Source organism: Hemiscyllium ocellatum, chromosome 9, assembly GCF_020745735.1.
Source record: "Hemiscyllium ocellatum isolate sHemOce1 chromosome 9, sHemOce1.pat.X.cur, whole genome shotgun sequence".
Classification (NCBI taxonomy): domain Eukaryota; kingdom Metazoa; phylum Chordata; class Chondrichthyes; order Orectolobiformes; family Hemiscylliidae; genus Hemiscyllium; species Hemiscyllium ocellatum.
Genome location: NC_083409.1, coordinates 63,269,265 through 63,286,527, shown reverse-complemented (window position 1 = coordinate 63,286,527; position 17,263 = coordinate 63,269,265). Strand labels below are relative to the sequence as shown.

The following is a 17,263-nucleotide window of genomic DNA, read 5'->3' as shown; positions in this document are numbered from 1 at the left end:
CTCCAGCTGTTAACTGACTGGATAGTTAGCTTGCCTGTCACTACATCTGCCATGTACAATTGCTTAGTAGTAAGTGCTCAACAGATTGTGACCAACGGTCAGTTTGTAATTGATACATCACAGAAGGGTGGAACAGAGATGACCAATGATATAAAAAGTGAATTGAGTGAACACTTGAGAGCTTTGGATTTTGTTATGACAGTGGTACATATCAAATGTTAATTTTCAACTTCTGTCATCTAATTGTCATACCTTTGACCTTTCATGGTTTAAAATTAGGTTTTAAGATGGAAATGTTCGGACCTAAAATGGTTGCCATGGATCCCTGATCACAGATTGAGGAATGACTACAGGACTATTGGAATAAACAAAGCCATCCACATTGAAATTACCATTTTGTTTTAAGAAAACAAATCAGGCAACTGAATTGCATGAAGCAATTTACATCTTTTGTAATTCACGTTTATATGATCATTTCATATTTGGAGATGAAAGACATGTCTGCCAGTTAGCCAACTTGGAATGATGATCATGCTGGCAGAGAGTAGGTCAAAAAGAGGGGCACTAAGTTACTCCGTTTCACCTGGTCATAGCAGGATAGAGATGGAGAACAGCACTGACAGGATATCTTGACAGAAAGTCTGCATACATTTAATGGATCAAATGTCCTTATTTGGTGCCATTGTATTAATGAATCGGATATGGGATAGAAAGTACTCCACCAAATTTATTTATGACACTCACATATGAAGGAAAGTTGCAATGAAAAAATAAAAAATGGACAAGTGGATATGGATAGCTTAGGTGAAGAGAGGAAGATTTGCAGCTGAAGCTTAACATGGATGAGTATGAGGTTAACCATTTCATTCAAACGAATAGAAAAACAATTTATTGTCTAAATGGAGAGAAACTTCAGTGTTTCAATGCAAAGAAGTCCAGATGTTCTCATGCATGAATCACAGATAACTCGAATTGAAGATACAGCAGTAAAAGGGAAGGCAAATGAAATTTTGACATTTATTGGTAAAGGAGGGATGTAATTGTATTGGAGGCAGTTCAGAGCAAGTTCACTAGATTGCTTATAGAGATGAGGGATTTGTCGTATGAAGAGAGATTGACTAGTTTAGACCCATACTCTCTCGAGTTGAAAAAAATGAGAGAAAATCTGATAGAGGTAAATATGATGCTAAAGGGGATTGGCAAACTAGATTTAGAAAAGATGTTCGGGTAAAAGGGCTTATGCCCGAAACGTCGAATTTCCTATTCCTTGGATGCTGCCTGACCTGCTGTGCTTTAACCAGCAACACATTTTCAACTTAGAAAAGATGTTCCCCTATTTGGGGAAATCTAGAAAGCGAGCTCATAGTTTTACGATAAGGGGTAGATTTAAAACAGAAGTTGAGGAGGAATTACTTCTCTCAAAGGGTTGTGAAAGTCCATGGCCAAAAATCTGCAGTCACAAACTCAACTTTTACACTATAGCACATCTGCATTCTTATGTATGCAAATATATTTCCATTTATACTCGGAACCTCACCCACATTATGACCAAGGTGAATCCAGAATAGCAACAATCTTGTAAAACTGTATGGAATTGCTCACCAGTGAATCCAAAGACTAAAGGTTGTTCTTATTCATCATTGATTTGTTTATTACTGAGAAAAGTGTTACTGTCAAAACACTTGTAAAATCTCAAAATTTAATTTGAACAAAATATGAAGAGCAAATCCATGTAATTCATTTGAACAATGATTTTGTTAATTTACAGTATGACTCAAAAGAAGCATACTTCTTTACAAATCTCTATTCAATAATTCTCCAGGCTTGATAGCTATAGCATATGTTGATTATGGATTTAAAATAATTATCTCCAATGGTAAACATTTTTCACTGCCAGTTTCTTGCATTTTTTTGTTTACTTTGCAGTACCCCCAGTGCAAACATAATATGTGGCTGAAGTGGGTGGCTACAATTCAGACTCATTGACAGTACATAATACTCTAGAACTTAAAATGCTGTAAATTCACCAGGACAAGTGCCACCGCAACAAGGTCAAGTGAGAAAACTACTATGCATTAATCAAATTTACTTTCAGAACACACTACATCACATTACTATAATGATTAATTCAAAAACAACCAACTGATTTGGAATATATTTATTCCATGAAAATTAAGGCCACATTTTCACCACAGAAATTTTCTGACTCAGGAATCCCATCCTTACTTAAAAAGCACCATAGGACCCAACTTTATTCCAGAGATAGAGAGTGGGATGAAGTAAAACCTACTCGGTCAGAAGCAGATCATAGATTACTTCCTTTTGGAAGCTATGAAGTCTTGCAGCCCTCCCCCTTACAACCCAACATACCCATTCACTCCCCATAAGCTCTTCTTAGTGAGATACCTGGGCCCTTGGGTTGATACCTCTATACCAAATTAGCCATGATCAACAATGGCAGAGCCTTGAAAACATCAGAATAAACTTCTAGCAATCCAATATATCTCACTTATACACACTGAATATGAGAAGAACTTGCTCTTATTTATGAAACTAATAAAATCATTAAATCTCCTCAAGGGGTTAACCTGTTATAAAAATGAATATTTCTATTTGGTAGTTACACTGAAGAAAAGTTATTCTTTAAATAGCTTCGTTAAATTGTTCATAAAGCTGTGAAATCAGAACCACCTGCTGAGATAAACTTTAGATTTTGAAACTTCGTTATGTATTCATAATGACAACCCATAATAACAAACTCATTTGAAAGTATGGAATAGGTGCTCATTTTTTTCTAACTTCCATCAGGTGATCTGTCAATTAAAACAATTCGACAGACAATTTTCAAAATTCTCTCTGACATCGTGTGCCTGGATTATTTTGCAAATTTAAAGAGGAGGGGATGAAATAGCTGAAACTGATGTTTTTACTCTTTTAAGAGTATTTTAAATTTACTCTATCCCAAAAAGTTAAGTAATAGTCAAAAGGGGCCTGTTTGAACTCAGTAATAAGTTGCAATGACCCTGCTGAGTTCAGGTTTACCACACAGGAAGATCATATACATTCCCAGCAAAAATATTTCAGAAAGTAGGTGGGAATTTTGGTGCTGGGCCCTGCATGTAATTTGTGAAGGGCTGTGAGGTCTTCCTGACTCCATGGAAATCTGGGCCTTAATCTCAGTGAAATTAATTCTTTGTTCTTCTACTTTATCTGTCATTTTCTCATTTTTTTCCCACCCTCCCTTGCAACTGACAACTTGCAGTGGAATCAAGATAAACAGACACTATAAAAATTTGCCCCAAGTACTTTCCTTCATTTGCAAGTTTGAACATTGTGAGTGGGCAACTGTTCCAACATTGATACAGCAGATTTGAGCTGCTTCCCCTTTAATGAAACTCCACGAAGCACTGCACATGGAAATGAGGTCATTGGATAGCTATCAGGATTGAAAACAGTAGCTACGTAGAGAAAGCAGAGTTAATGTTTCAGGTCCAGTGACCCTTCTTCAGAACTGGATCCAAAATGCTACCTCTGCTTTCTCTCCACAGATGCTGCCAGCCCTGCTGAGTTTTTTCAGCAATCTCTATTTTTGTTTCTGATTTCCAGCATCCACATCTCGCTTGATTGTTTTGAAAACAGTAGCACCTCTTTGTCTTGCTTTTCTACAGGTGCTGAGGCCACACCCTACGACATTAACTGAATCTGGTAAAGTCAGCTCCATTCTTCATCCAATGATTTGCAGAGGTATAGTTGGTGCATGTATGGAATGAGCTGCCAGAGGAAGTAGTGAAGGCTGGTACAAACTAACATTTAAAAGACATCTGGATGGCCAAATGAATAGGAAGGGTTCATAGGGAAATGGACCAAGTGTTAGCAAATGGGACTGCATTAATTTAGGATATCTGGTTGGCATGGACAAGTTCGACCGAAGGGTCTGTTCCTGTGCTGTACAACTCTAACACTCTAATTAAAATGATGAGATTTGATAACTCCAGGTGAAGATTTAGCACCAGCATAGACCTAATGGGCCTTTTATGAGCTATTAGTTTCAATGGTTTAATGAAATGGAAAGCTTTGGCTGATAATGTTCATCTGTGTGTTGAGATCCAGACTTTTCCCCCTATCTTTGTCTCAGGCCTAACACAAAACCAAAGAAGAGCACCATGCTGCAAGGCAGAAGTGAAATAGTTTCGGACATAAAATAATTTAAATTCAACATTTTCACTGGAGTTATGAGCACTGAGATAACATTGCCTCAAATCTCTAATTTGCTCAATTTTGGGAAAAAGAAAAGAATAAAGGATGTTGAGACATGGTTTTATCAAGTAATGAAGATAGCCAGTTGTTTTTGCCTGTTGTCAAGTATGTGCATTTTGTATAAATTGACAATGTGTTTTAATTTGTCATGATTTGTAAACTAATAAGATAAGACAGAATAAAACAACTGCTTCCACTTCCATAATATATACACAAAGTGAATGGCCTTGAAATCAAGGTTTTTGGAACAAAACTAAACTGTCCAAGCTATATTGAATGATTTATGTCATCATCTACACTGCAATTATTGTCACATATCTGATACCTTACTCTGCAACAGCATATGAAATGACATAGCAGACTTTGTCAACATTATCAACAGTATTTTCACACCAATTAAAGTCATAAGGATGTTGACTGTGTAATTGTATAGATTATTTAATCATTTAATCATAGATTCCTAGAGCAAATAAGAGGGTAATTTAACATATTGTGCCTAATCTGGCATAGTGTAACAATTATTTAATTAGTCTGTTCTCCATTGTTCTTTTTCCATAGCTTTTTCAAGTATGCATCCTATGTCTTTTGAAATTTATTATTGAATTTGTTTCCATCACTCCTTCAGGCAATATACTGTAGAACATGACAACTCATTAAATAAAGAAAAAGATCTCTTCTTCCAATTATTTTGCCAATTATCTAAATCTCTGCCTTCTAATTATTAACTCTCCTGTTAATGAAAAGTTTCTCAATTCACTCTGTAAAAATGTTTCATGATCTTGAACCCCTCAATTCTAAGCGAACAATTTCAGCTTCTCTCTACAAGAAAAATGGACCATTGGATGAGCTGATGAGGCAAACCAGCTCCTAGAACTTCCAGATTACAGATCCAGCCTTCAGAAAGATGTGGAAAGGAAAAAGAACAGAAGGAAAAACAATGTGCTGGGAAGTCCACAAGTAATTAATAGCAAAATTGTTGGTAGAAAATAAGCAGCCCATTTTATATCACTCCTGATTCTTAATTATCAATCTTACATTTCCAAACAAAGTTCAAGTTGACCCTCTAGTGTTTTACAGCAAAGTTATTGTTCACTTTTAAATTAATTTGTCTGTTCTTGAAGTTGCTACTTTCAGAATAGTTACTAATTTTGTCAGCTGGCAGAAAGACATTGCAGAATTATCTTTTTTTCGGATTTACTTCTCCAGCTTTTTAATCTTCAGATGTATTCCATTTTTCGAGCGGAGGACTATTTGGGGTGTTTTAATTGGTAGATTTATTTCATCAACCTCCAGTTCAAATCGATTAAGAATTAGAGCGGCAGCCACCTTCATTTCATTCATGGCAAAGTGCTGACCAATGCAGTTCCTAAAAATAATAAATACACTGGAGTTTACAAGTGGGAGTTATTCAATCTTTCTTCAAAAATCTACATAATCAATAAGTTAATATTCTTTACATAAATAATTACAGGATAATGCATTCTGCTGAACTGAATTGAATTCTGTTCCTGGTCAATTTGGTTATTTGTTTACCATTGTATTAGCCATCTCAGTTTTTGACAGGATAGGTTAGCACCCATTTCTAAACAATGTTCCATCATTCTGATAATTCACAGTATCCCAATAATCAGACATTGTCCCATTTCTTTCAAATCACTGTCATTACATACCCCAGGACACTGTAGAAATTTTTGTGGTGAAAAATCTGTACCTCAACATTCCAGCATAAGTTTTGGAGTATACCTAATCATTAATCCCTCTGATGTTTGTGGGTCAGGGAGAAATCTTATGATTTAAGTATCCTGGGCAAGTTTTTGAACAATTTGATGGAAAATCTTCAGTTCCATCCTGCTGAGCGGCAACAAAATGGAATAGTGAATGCCAAGTATTGGGGAATTGTTGCCAAGGCTTTCAGAGAAAAATATCAGAAGTGTTTCATTAGCTCCGTTGCTAAGGGGGTCAGAGGCTTTTTGGAAGTCATCAGCAATCACCAGGGGCTCAGGCCACAATCCTTGCCTGGATCATTATTTGGTAATCTGATATATTTGGTCTCATTTGGACGACTGGCTTTTGGGACTTTGAGAGAATTTTTTTAAAAATTGTTCACGTGATGTGGGTTTTGCTGGAATGGTCTTCATTTATTGCCTATCATACAGTTAAGAGTTAAGCTTCCTGTAGTTTTAGAGTCATATGTAGGCCAGACTAGGTAAGGATGGTAGTTTCTTTCCTGTAAAGATCATTCGTGAACCAGATGGGTTTTTAATAACAATCAACTGTGAGATTAACATCCATATGAATATCTATGGGCTAGCTTTTGACTCGTGCTTCTTTTTTTTACTGAATTCAAACCTCACCATTTACCTTAATTGGATTAGAACCCATGCATTAAGATCATTAACCTCGGATTCTGTGTTACTTATCCAATGTCAGTACCATGATGCCACCACTTATGTTTACTGAGGACTCCCATGTCATATTAAGGTCACACCCAAATCTATGGTTCTTTTGTCTAACTCTCGCCAATCCCTTTATTTCCTGAACCCTGCATGGCATCATTCCTCTCAACTTATAGAAACATACATAGAGACATAGGAAACAGGGCTAGCAATGGGGTATTCAGTCCTTCAAGCCTGTTCAATAATTCATTTTGATCATGGTTGATCATCCAACTCAATAGAGTGTTACTGCTTTTCCCCAATGTTCTTTGATCCTTGTAGCTCAATTTCCCAGATCTATCTCTTCATTTGATTTTATGTGACATATTCTCCATTCTGAAACACCATAAGTTATTCATTGAGCCATTCCCACCTTTGGAACTCTCTCCCTAAGCTTCTCCAACTGGATCTGATTAATCTTGCTTTGCTAACCTCATAACATTTCATCCTGCCTTTGGTCTCTTTCCATTAATGTCTTCTCATCCCATCCCGATAAACACAATTTTTTTTAACACGAGAAATCTTTACCTCACATCTCCCCAAACTTTATAATTTTTATCCTAATATTGTAGATTTCAGTATTACATATTACTTAACAGTAATAGAAGGATATGAAACTGTTCTGCTGAACTGGAATACATTAATACACCTGCTGTAAACTAGGTTTATATAAAAATAATTTGCGTCACGAACAACATCAAACTGGCAATCGACACTCTTATTATCATACCTTGGTCCGACAGAGAAAGGCATGTAGGAATGGTGGTGCCTATTTTCTGAATTTTCTGGAGTAAACCTCAATGGGTTAAATTTCTGATAAGAAAAGGCAATAGTAAACATCAGTTAGAAATGTGTAGTAGATGCTTGTACAAATATCAACAAAAAGCTAGGTTATGGTAAATCAGCTTCATAAAAATCCATGATGTTTATCATGTGATAGTGTTGCATGTTTACATCATCATTTAGAGAGCTATAGTATACTGAATTTCAAAGGGTACTTGACAGAAACTATAGATGAAGGGGCCCAAACAGTTGTTGGATAACATATATCAGGTTGGAATTTTCTCAGCCAGTGTGAGACTTGACCTTGGAACACAGATGCCGGCCTTTTGAGTATCGTTTAATTAGTTACTGTCAAGCTTATCATGTAATTAAGAATGAGAGGGTGGTGGGGTGCTACTCTTTCAAACTGCCACTTCAGTCATAGGGTCAGCAGTTGTGAAGCTTTGGCACCATTACCAAGGAAGTGCACTAACTGCAGTGGCTCTAAGGCAGGCAAAGTGCCTAGCTCCATTTTGAGCGACGACCTTCGTAGCTGAAAACTGTTTTTCTGTGCTGGGGCTTAGCAGGTAAGCCCTGACAACTGAAGGTGCTGGGGGCAGAGGTGGGGAGTGGTAGGGGTGCAGCATTAACCTCCACTGGTGGAGTCAGAACTGTGGGCTGGCCTTTGCACCACTGCTCCTTTGTTATGCCAAGGCCTCTCAAAAATGATGGTGTCCCAGTTGCTGGGAAGTGACTGGGAGACTGTTTCCATGCATTCAGGTGCTTCATCACATTGCAGGACTCAATCCAACCCTGGTAGCCCAGAAAAACTAGCCTTTAATTTGACCTCTAATTATTCAATACGTCTTCTGACCCTGGTCAGCAGAGTGGGAAGCCACTGTCATTATCACCTAAAAAGGGCTTGACAGTAAGACTGCTCCAGGGAGCCCTCCCAATGTGCTTCCCTGGCATTTTGCCACTGTCACCATAACAACCTGCTCTTCCAAGCTCACTTCTGATATGTATTTCTCACTCTCAAGTATAGTCAATTTTACAAAATTCTACTTGTAAATCACATTTTGGGTAGAACTGAACGTTTTCTTTCACCTCAGTAACTGAAATTTTGCATTCTACTGTGACACACAGTAAAATACTTCTCCATTTCAATCCTGTCCAAAGCAGAATGAATAATAGTGCTCTTATTTAAATTCTGTGATTAGGTTGTTGTAGAAATAATTGTTTATCACCATCATTCAGATCCAACTGTAAACAAAAAATACTTTAAATAATTGTAATTAATGATAACTTTATGTTATAGATAATAGCAAGTAAGCTTCAAGGTACCACCGTACGAAGAGACTGAGATCCCATTGATAAACTACAGAAGCTTTGTCCTGGTTGTTTGTTTTCTTTGATGTGTTTCTACTTTGAAACTTGCTACAATATGTTGTATACTATCCCATTTATGTTTTATTTTGGTCTCAATAATTCAAAAAAATCTCACAGCAATTCCTTAGCATGATTGACTTATTTTGATCTCTATCCCATTTTCAGCTGGTGATGTTCTTACGTGTTAAAGGCTGTGCTTGTGGGATTATTAGCAGCAATGAGGAATGTTGCATTTTACAGACAGCAACAGCTCATTCTCAAATGGGAATGCTCTCATCCTTGGTTTACTCATCTTCAGCTGCTTCACCAATGACTTTCTTTTTATTGTAAGGTTATAAGGGTTTTTTTCACTGATAACAATGTTCAGTATCACACATGAATCCTCAGATACTGAAACAGCCCACGTCCAAAAGATCTGAACAATATCCAAGTTTGGGCTGACAAGTGGCAAGTTACATTCATGCCACATAAGTACCAGGTAATGTCCATTTCTAACAAGGTAAAATCTAACAAGGTAAAATCTAACAATTGCCCCTTAACATTCAATGGCATTACCATTACTGAATCCTTCAGTTACCATTGACCAGAAATTGAACTAAACTGGCAATAAATATTTTGGCTACAAATGCAGGTCAGAGGCTAGGAAGCCTGCACAAATGACTCACCTCCTAGCTCCTCAAACCTATCCACTTTCTACAAAGTACAAGTCAGGAATGTGATGAAATACTCCTTACTTGCCTGGATGAGTGCAGCTTCAACAACACTCAAGAAGCTTGACACCATCTCGAGCAATGCAGAGTCACTACATGCACACCTCCTTATCAAAATAGTCCATCTCTCACTCTATGGAGAAGTATGTACTTGGTTGGCATCACGTCCACAAAAACTCATTCCCTCCATCACCAATGCTCAGTAGCAGCAGTAAGTATCATCCACAAGCTGCAGAAATTCACCAAGGTTCCAAAGACAGCACCAACTAAACCCAGTATTACTATCATCTGGAAGGACAAGGGCAGTAGATACATAGGAATGCCACTACCGGCAGGTTTCCTTCTAAGCTATTTAACACCCTGACTCAGAAATATATTTATGCTTTGTGAGGTCAAATTTCTGGAACTCGCTCCCTAACAGCATTGTGGGTCTACCTACAGCAAATCGATTACAGGGGTTCAAAGCTCACCACTTTCTTCTCACGGCTAACTAGGGATGGTCAATAAATGCTGCCACGGCCAGCATTGTCCATATTTGATGAATGAATAAAAACAAAAAAAGTTGGATGTATACACTTCTCCAAAGAGTGAGAAATGGAGCATTTTGGTAAGGAGGGGCCACGTATTGACTCATCTTGATACTTTGACATAGGATCCTATTTTGATGAGTGCTCCATCAGTCATGAGACAAAGTAATAACACTTCATCTAAGTGCTGTATGTGCAATGAACTCTTCTCCTTCAAGCATCACCTAGCATTACACATTTGAGTTTATTGCATTGTTCTTCTAGTCCATGTGTTTTGCACCCTGGGAGCTCTAGCATTAGCTGTATGCAATGTGACCCCAGATACCTCTTTTACGGTTGCTTTTGATTACTTCTGCTTCACCGAGGCTTCTATCTGCAATTTGCAAGGATCAACGACATAGTCAACATTGCCTTTAGACAAGGTGAATAGCTGAAAATGTGTTGCTGGTTAAAGCACAGCAGGTTAGGCAGCATCCAAGGAACAGGAAATTCGACGTTTCGGGCCAGAGCCCTTCATCAGGAATGAGGAGAGTGTGCCAGGCAGGCTAAGATAAAAGGTAGGGAGGAGGGACTTGGGGGAGGGGCGATGGAGATGTGATAGGTGGAAGGAGGTCAAGGTGACGGTGATAGGCCGGAGTGGGGTGGGGGCGGAGAGGTCAGGAAGAAGATTGCAGGTTAGGAGGGCGGTGCTGAGTTGAGGGAACCGACTGAGACAAGGTGGGGGGAGGGGAAATGAGGAAACTGGAGAAATCTGAGTTCATTCCTTGTGGTTGGAGGGTTCCCAGGTGGAAGATGAGGCGCTCCTCCTCCAGCCGTCGTGTTGTTATGTTCTGCCGGTGGAGGAGTCCAAGGACCTGCATGTCCTCGGTGGAGTGGGAGGGAGAGTTAAAGTGTTGAGCCACGGGGTGGTTGGGTTGGTTGGTCCGGGCGTCCCAGAGGTGTTCTCTGAAGCGTTCCGCAAGTAAGCAGCCCGTCTCCCCAATATAGAGGAGGCCACATCGGGTGCAGCGGATGCAATAGATGATGTGTGTGGAGGTGCAGGTGAACTTGTGGCGGATATGGAAGGATCCCTTGGGGCCTTGGAGGGAAGTGAGGGAGGAGGTGTGGGTGCAAGTTTTACATTTCCTGCGGTTGCAGGGGAAGGTGCCGGGAGTGGAGGTTGGGTTGGTGGGGGGTGTGGACCTTGACTCCCTCATCTTGAGCTGAGATTCCAACATTGAAAATCTGTTGCTGGAAAAGCGCAGCAGGTCAGGCAGCATCCAAGGAACAGGAGATTCGACGTTTCAGGCATAAGCCCTTCTTCAGAAAAGGTAGATTCCAACAATCTACCTTACTCCTAAACTACATCTGTCCAGTTTGGTAATGTCCATCGTTGTACAGCACAGATCATCATCGAGGCCAGTGGTGGGGAACATTTGTCACCCATTCTCCCATAGCATCCCAAGTCATCCCATGTACTACCAACTTCCCCTCTACGTAGATATCAAGTTTCCCTCTGCACTCCAGGCTGCAGCCTACAATCCTCAGTATTGATTGCCTCCACATCTTTACATTAGCCCAATGCCCTGACTGTAATGAGGCAGATTCCCTATCTGTGACTGTCCAAATGACAGCCTGTGCCCAAGCCCTACTTTGTGATTGGTTGCTGCTCTTGAATCACTTGACTGACAGCCAAGCCCCATGACTCAACTGAGGACTATTCCCTTTTGACTTGGAGGCATGACTATTTGATTGATAAACATGCAGTATGTTTGTCATGTAGACTGCTGGCACACGCTGTACATGAGTGATGGACATAACATGGCGTCATAAAGCAACACGTATAGCCTTTGACTAATAATTGTTGACAAGCTGACTACCATTGTGCCTTACTGTTTAGGGTACTACCTTAAAGCCTTAAAGTTTGAAAGCAGCCAGACAAAAAGTCAACAAGGCAAGACAAGGATGCAGTGAACATCCATGTGGGAGCTGAGTGAGTGATTGCCAAGAAATTGAGCAATTAGACCTGAGATGCAGCCTTGCCTGAACAGTGAGTTGACTGACCATTTCTGTATGCAAAACACCCTTGCACCAACATTGCAATGATAGTTGCCACGGTGATTCAAAGTGCAGCATTGAAGGACAGTAGCATTCTGTGAGTGGGTTTGAGGTATACCATGGTAAGTTGTAGCACACGTCAGATGCCAATCTCCATGGATGCAGGATGCATATGGCCAGTATCCATGAAGCATGTCATAGAGCCATAGACATGTACAGCATGGAAACAGACCCTTCGGTCCAACCCGTCCATGCCGACCCGATATCCCAACCCAATCTCGTCTCACCTGCCAGCACCCGGCCCATATCCCTCCAAATCCTTCCTATTCATATAACCATCCAAATGCCTTTTAACTGTTGTAATTGCAACAGCCTCCACCACTTCCTCCGGTAGCTCATTCCATACACGTACTACCCTCTGCGTGAAAAAGTTGGTCCCTTACGTTCCTTTTATATCTTTCCCCTCTCACCATAAATCTATGCTCTCTAGTTCTGGACTCTCCCACCCCAGGAAAAAAAAACGTTATCTATTTATCCTATCCATGTCCCTCATGTCCTGGGACATTGATGTTGTATGTCCAAGATGAAGGTTTGGAGGAGCATGCAGCAAGCTGGAGTCAAAAAGCACCCACCGTAGCTTTCATGCTGGGAATTCTCTGTGTCAAGTTTCTATCCAGTGGGTGGTAAAATAGGAGAGTGTAGATTAAATAAAACAAGATTAAATACTAATGCAGATGATAATTTGTGACGATTCTTGCTCATAGGGGTCTCGCTGCTAACCAGCAAAAATCTCAATCAAGGTCGGGAAATCTGTGGAAAATGGTACTTTTTGTTTCTGGTGATGAGAAAGGCCTATTTTAAATTGACACACAATTCTCCCAAATTTCTAGTCATAGGATCTGGTAAGATTCCACATAAGCTCTTGTGTGTCAGTGGGTATTGTTCTTTGCCTCTGAACTAGAAGTTCCTGAGTTTAAATCCTACTTCAGGACTTCAAAACCACAGAAAGTGCATTGATAACAAAGCTAAACACTTTATCAATCTTCAAATCCTTCTATCATGCCTATCTCAGATAATAATGGTAGAGAGTCATAGTCAGCCATACTTGATGTAGAATGGCATTATTATGTTCTTGGTTCATACTAGTGACCTGTTTTAGTTAAAACAAGCTACATACAGAAAACAGATGTAAACATGGACTTGGTCCACCTCAAGAGTATCTAGATGTTGGAAGTTATTTAAATTTGATTTGATTTATTATTGTCTCATGTACTGAGATACAGTGAAAAGTGCTGTTTTGCGTGCTTTACAGGCAGATCATACAAAAGTGCATTGAATAGCAGAACAGAGTGCAGATACAGAATGCAGGGGGAGAGATCAACATTAACATTTGAGAGATCCATTCAAAAGAATGATAACAGCAAGGAAGTGGTGGATAATAAGATTTCCATCATAAAATATTACACCATTTGGTTTATATTCAAATGTCAATGAGATACTCAGAAATATTACAGATAATACTCAAAAATTACAAATTAATAAATATCTAAAGTATTGTATCTTTGTTAAACATAAAGCAGATAAATTTGAGACTATTCAAATTATTGGAAAAAGTGAATCAAAGAGTCTTGTTTTGGAGGTCGGTAGAATGTCTAGTGACAGTGCACTAACAGGATGGAGTTCATGTAATGACTCTGTCAACTAATGTCTCAGTATTAGAAAATAAATTACCTCAGGATCATCCCAGAAATTTGGATTCCTGTGGAGGGAGTAGATACTTAATGCAACCAGACAACCTGTGAAAATATAATTCACACATTCAGTAGCAATTTCAGGCATATGACTCATTCTTCTTATTCTCCAAACTTTATATTGCACACTATTTCCCAGGCTATGGGGCAATCAGGTAGTCTGCTCTAAGGTTCCTGCTGGTGAGGCAATGAGTCTTTGAAGATACAATGGAAGCCTTTTGACATTTCCTCTTTGGGGAAAAGTGTCTGATTTCTTTCTGGCATTTTCCTGACATCTGAGATGTTGGAATTTGCTTATGTCATGTCAGTGACATACTCAGTAAATCATGAAAATCTGTGGAAACGTTTGGAATAATTATTGTACATAATTTCATCAATGAGCTTCAAAAAAATCTGATTATTAGAATTAGGTTAATGCTTTGAAATTCATTTCTATCAATTCTATTTCTAGCATTCAATTATTGCACATTCTTGCAGCTTCACATTTCTGTTCTCTGTTGCTTTTGAGACCATTGACTCCTTCATCAGGATTGAACAAATTATTTAACTGTAATTTTGGCAATGCTGAAGAGTTGGCTCCTTTATTGGTCCTACCACTACTTCTGCCACACTTTCTAGACTCTATAATATTCAGATTCCTCATCATCGTGTAGTAGCACTCAGAAAACGGAAAACGAAAGGAGGAAAAACTGAAGCAGCTTTTCCTCAGCAGACGCATTGATAATACTGAAGATGTTCCAGCAAGTAGGTAGATACAGCAAGTCATTATGTTGTAAAGTCATTCCATCAGCAAACACCAGGAGGTTCAAGGCCACCAACACTAAGTACCCATACAATAGCCAGTCATCATTTGCTTCACCAATTCAGGTAGCACTTGGACACATGCACAAGATTAGGATAAAAAGAAATGTGGCAGATAGTGTCATTAGGAGAAACAAAATGATTTGAGTCAAATAATGCCTAAGTATTAGCAGTGACACATTGAGTGACAACAGTTCACACAGCAATTGGAAAATTGAAGGTCCATGGAATTAGAGTCCAAGGAACTGATGAGAAAATTCACCAAAGTAAAATGTCCTTGAAAAAGAGATTCCTCACTGCACAATTGTGATGTTTACAACTGTCATTGCATCCATTCTTCAAACCTTACTGAGATTATAAGTTTACAGCCATTTTGAGGAATGTCCTAAGTAATCTTGCACTGTAAATTTGCAAATGCTCAGAATCAAGGAGGCTAAAACTCATCACTCAGAATCTCACTAAAACTGTTGGATACATTCCAAAGTTTTGACAGAAAAGAATCAATGATTTTCTTTGCTTGATTTTCACTAAGCAGACAAATGATGTGATGGCTATAACAGTGGCAGTAATCATCAACGCTTCGCGAGTGTCCATATCATCGTACATCTTTTCCATGACCCGTTAGCAGTTGTTTGCAGATGGATAATATTTAAGAAGAATGAGTACATGATTTATAATGAAGTACTTGACAATAATTTATGCAAATAATAAAAGATTCTGAAATATAAGACCTGCAGGTACTTGCTTTCCATCAGGGAATATGAGTGGCTTGCTCAGTTTCCTGGACACTCCTGGTAGAGGGGGATAAAGCCGTAGCGATTCCTTTAGGCACATTGTGGTGTAAGGCATATTACTTAAGAATTCCCTGAAAATAAATATTGAATACTTAATAGCAAATAAACAAAATTGGTTGACATATATTATTTGAATTAGATTAATTTTGCTAGCAGCAGAAACAAGGCTGCAATCAAAGTGCTAATAGTAAGCAGAACCAATTCTGAAGTTTGCAAATAAAAAATACTCTTTAATAAGACCCAAATCCATAAACTGTGATGCCCATAAAGCTGTGTTGCAAGCAGACAGTGAGAAAACAGCTAAATTCACTGTGAAACTTACCTAAATAATAGCATTTGTTTGCACTGACCATTAACAAGCATTTTTTTTTATCTCAGTGTGACATGGCATGGATCAGATATTCTGTTCTGACTTTTCTGACCCCACATTTATTCATATTGAGGTCTTCATTTACTAGAAGAGTCTCAGAAAATTGAGATTATGTTCTCTGACTCTACTTTCCTTGCTTAATTTAAAGTATTGCTCACTGAGCCCCCTGTTGTCTACCTTTCTCAATGGATCACTTTGTGTCACTCATCTCTGTTACAGTGAAGCAGTCCTGCTATTTTTCTCTTCTTCTTTGTCGTTGATTATGTTTTCCCCATGTTGTTGTGCCCAGAACTCAATGCAGCACCTGATATATGGGCTGAGGAATTTTACATCCTTAATCAAAGCACAATGGTGTAAAAGAATTCCATTTGAGAGTTTGTTTTTACATCCTATAAACACAGACAAGAGCAAAATATGCCCCATAATTCACCATTGAAATTTCTCCTGGCCCCCGAGGAGCTCCTGGATCTCTTGTCTACACTTCTGCTGGTGTTCTGGGTGTTGAGCCAAACAGTACAAGAGCCAGGAGATTCCACTCGCTGTAGTGTCATGGCCTTCAAACATGAATGTATCAACCTCTGCTCGTAGGTCTTCATCGGATAGTCCAATTCCATTTTCATCCTAAAGCAAAATTATCGTTACAATGAGTCAGAATCGATTGTCTGGCATTGACCGATTTTTATTGGAGAATTATATTTTTTTCAATTATTCTTAATCCATGCCAAGTCATGAGAAAGCGAAATGAGTTTTTTTCTTGATGTTTTAACATAGTTGCCTCAGAAATTGACAGTAGGCCTTACGTCTTACTGTGACCTGTACGCAGGACTTCCACACATTGAGTCTCTCCAGTGCTGAGCCTACAGTCACTTTCAAATGTCAGCTCACTTGATGAGTCATTTGTAGTTACAACTGCTTAACTTGAAAGTACAGGATTGGAGAGTGATGGTTGGAAATTAGGAATGCTGAGTAAATTGGGAAACAGCAAGTAAATCAGGTAGTTTGGCTTATTGAGCAGGTTGTTAGGTTATTGAACTGATTGGTTTATTGTGTGATCTGAAGTACTTTAAGTATGCATTTTCAAGTGGAAGACGTGGGAGTTGCCCAATGAAGCAAGTCAGGTATTGAGAAGGGGCAGTGTTAATGAGATCAACCGTCACTGTCTGTGGGATAAAATACAAAAAATAAATTAAAAAAAACACTTGAGAAAGAAACATCAAGCTGCTTGTGGAGGGAGATGACAGTGGTACATGAAATATGGCTTCTCTCAAACCCTTGGACTGCAGATATGTATTGGGGAAAAAAACATCATCTGATAAAAGGTGAAGTAGCATTCTTCCTTTACTTCCTTGCACTTACAGGCAGGAACATATCATTTGTTTTATGAACATTCTGTTCTATTGTTTATTATCTGGTAGATTTGCTGCCACCAT

The 17,263-nt window shown here is 38.9% G+C and overlaps 1 protein-coding gene across 1 annotated transcript in view; it reads right to left on the bottom strand.

Annotated features, from left to right (window-relative positions):
- Positions 1-5,451: 5,451 nt before the first annotated feature.
- Positions 5,452-17,263, bottom strand: part of LOC132818517 (cytochrome P450 4B1-like) — a 48,543-nt gene continuing 36,731 nt past the window's right edge. The window contains exons 10-14 of the mRNA XM_060829577.1: positions 16,264-16,454; positions 15,401-15,534; positions 13,849-13,913; positions 7,423-7,505; positions 5,452-5,623 (exon numbers count right to left, since the gene is read on the bottom strand). Of these exons, the coding sequence (XP_060685560.1) occupies positions 5,452-5,623; positions 7,423-7,505; positions 13,849-13,913; positions 15,401-15,534; positions 16,264-16,454 (645 nt within the window). The remainder of the gene's footprint in view (positions 5,624-7,422; positions 7,506-13,848; positions 13,914-15,400; positions 15,535-16,263; positions 16,455-17,263) is intronic.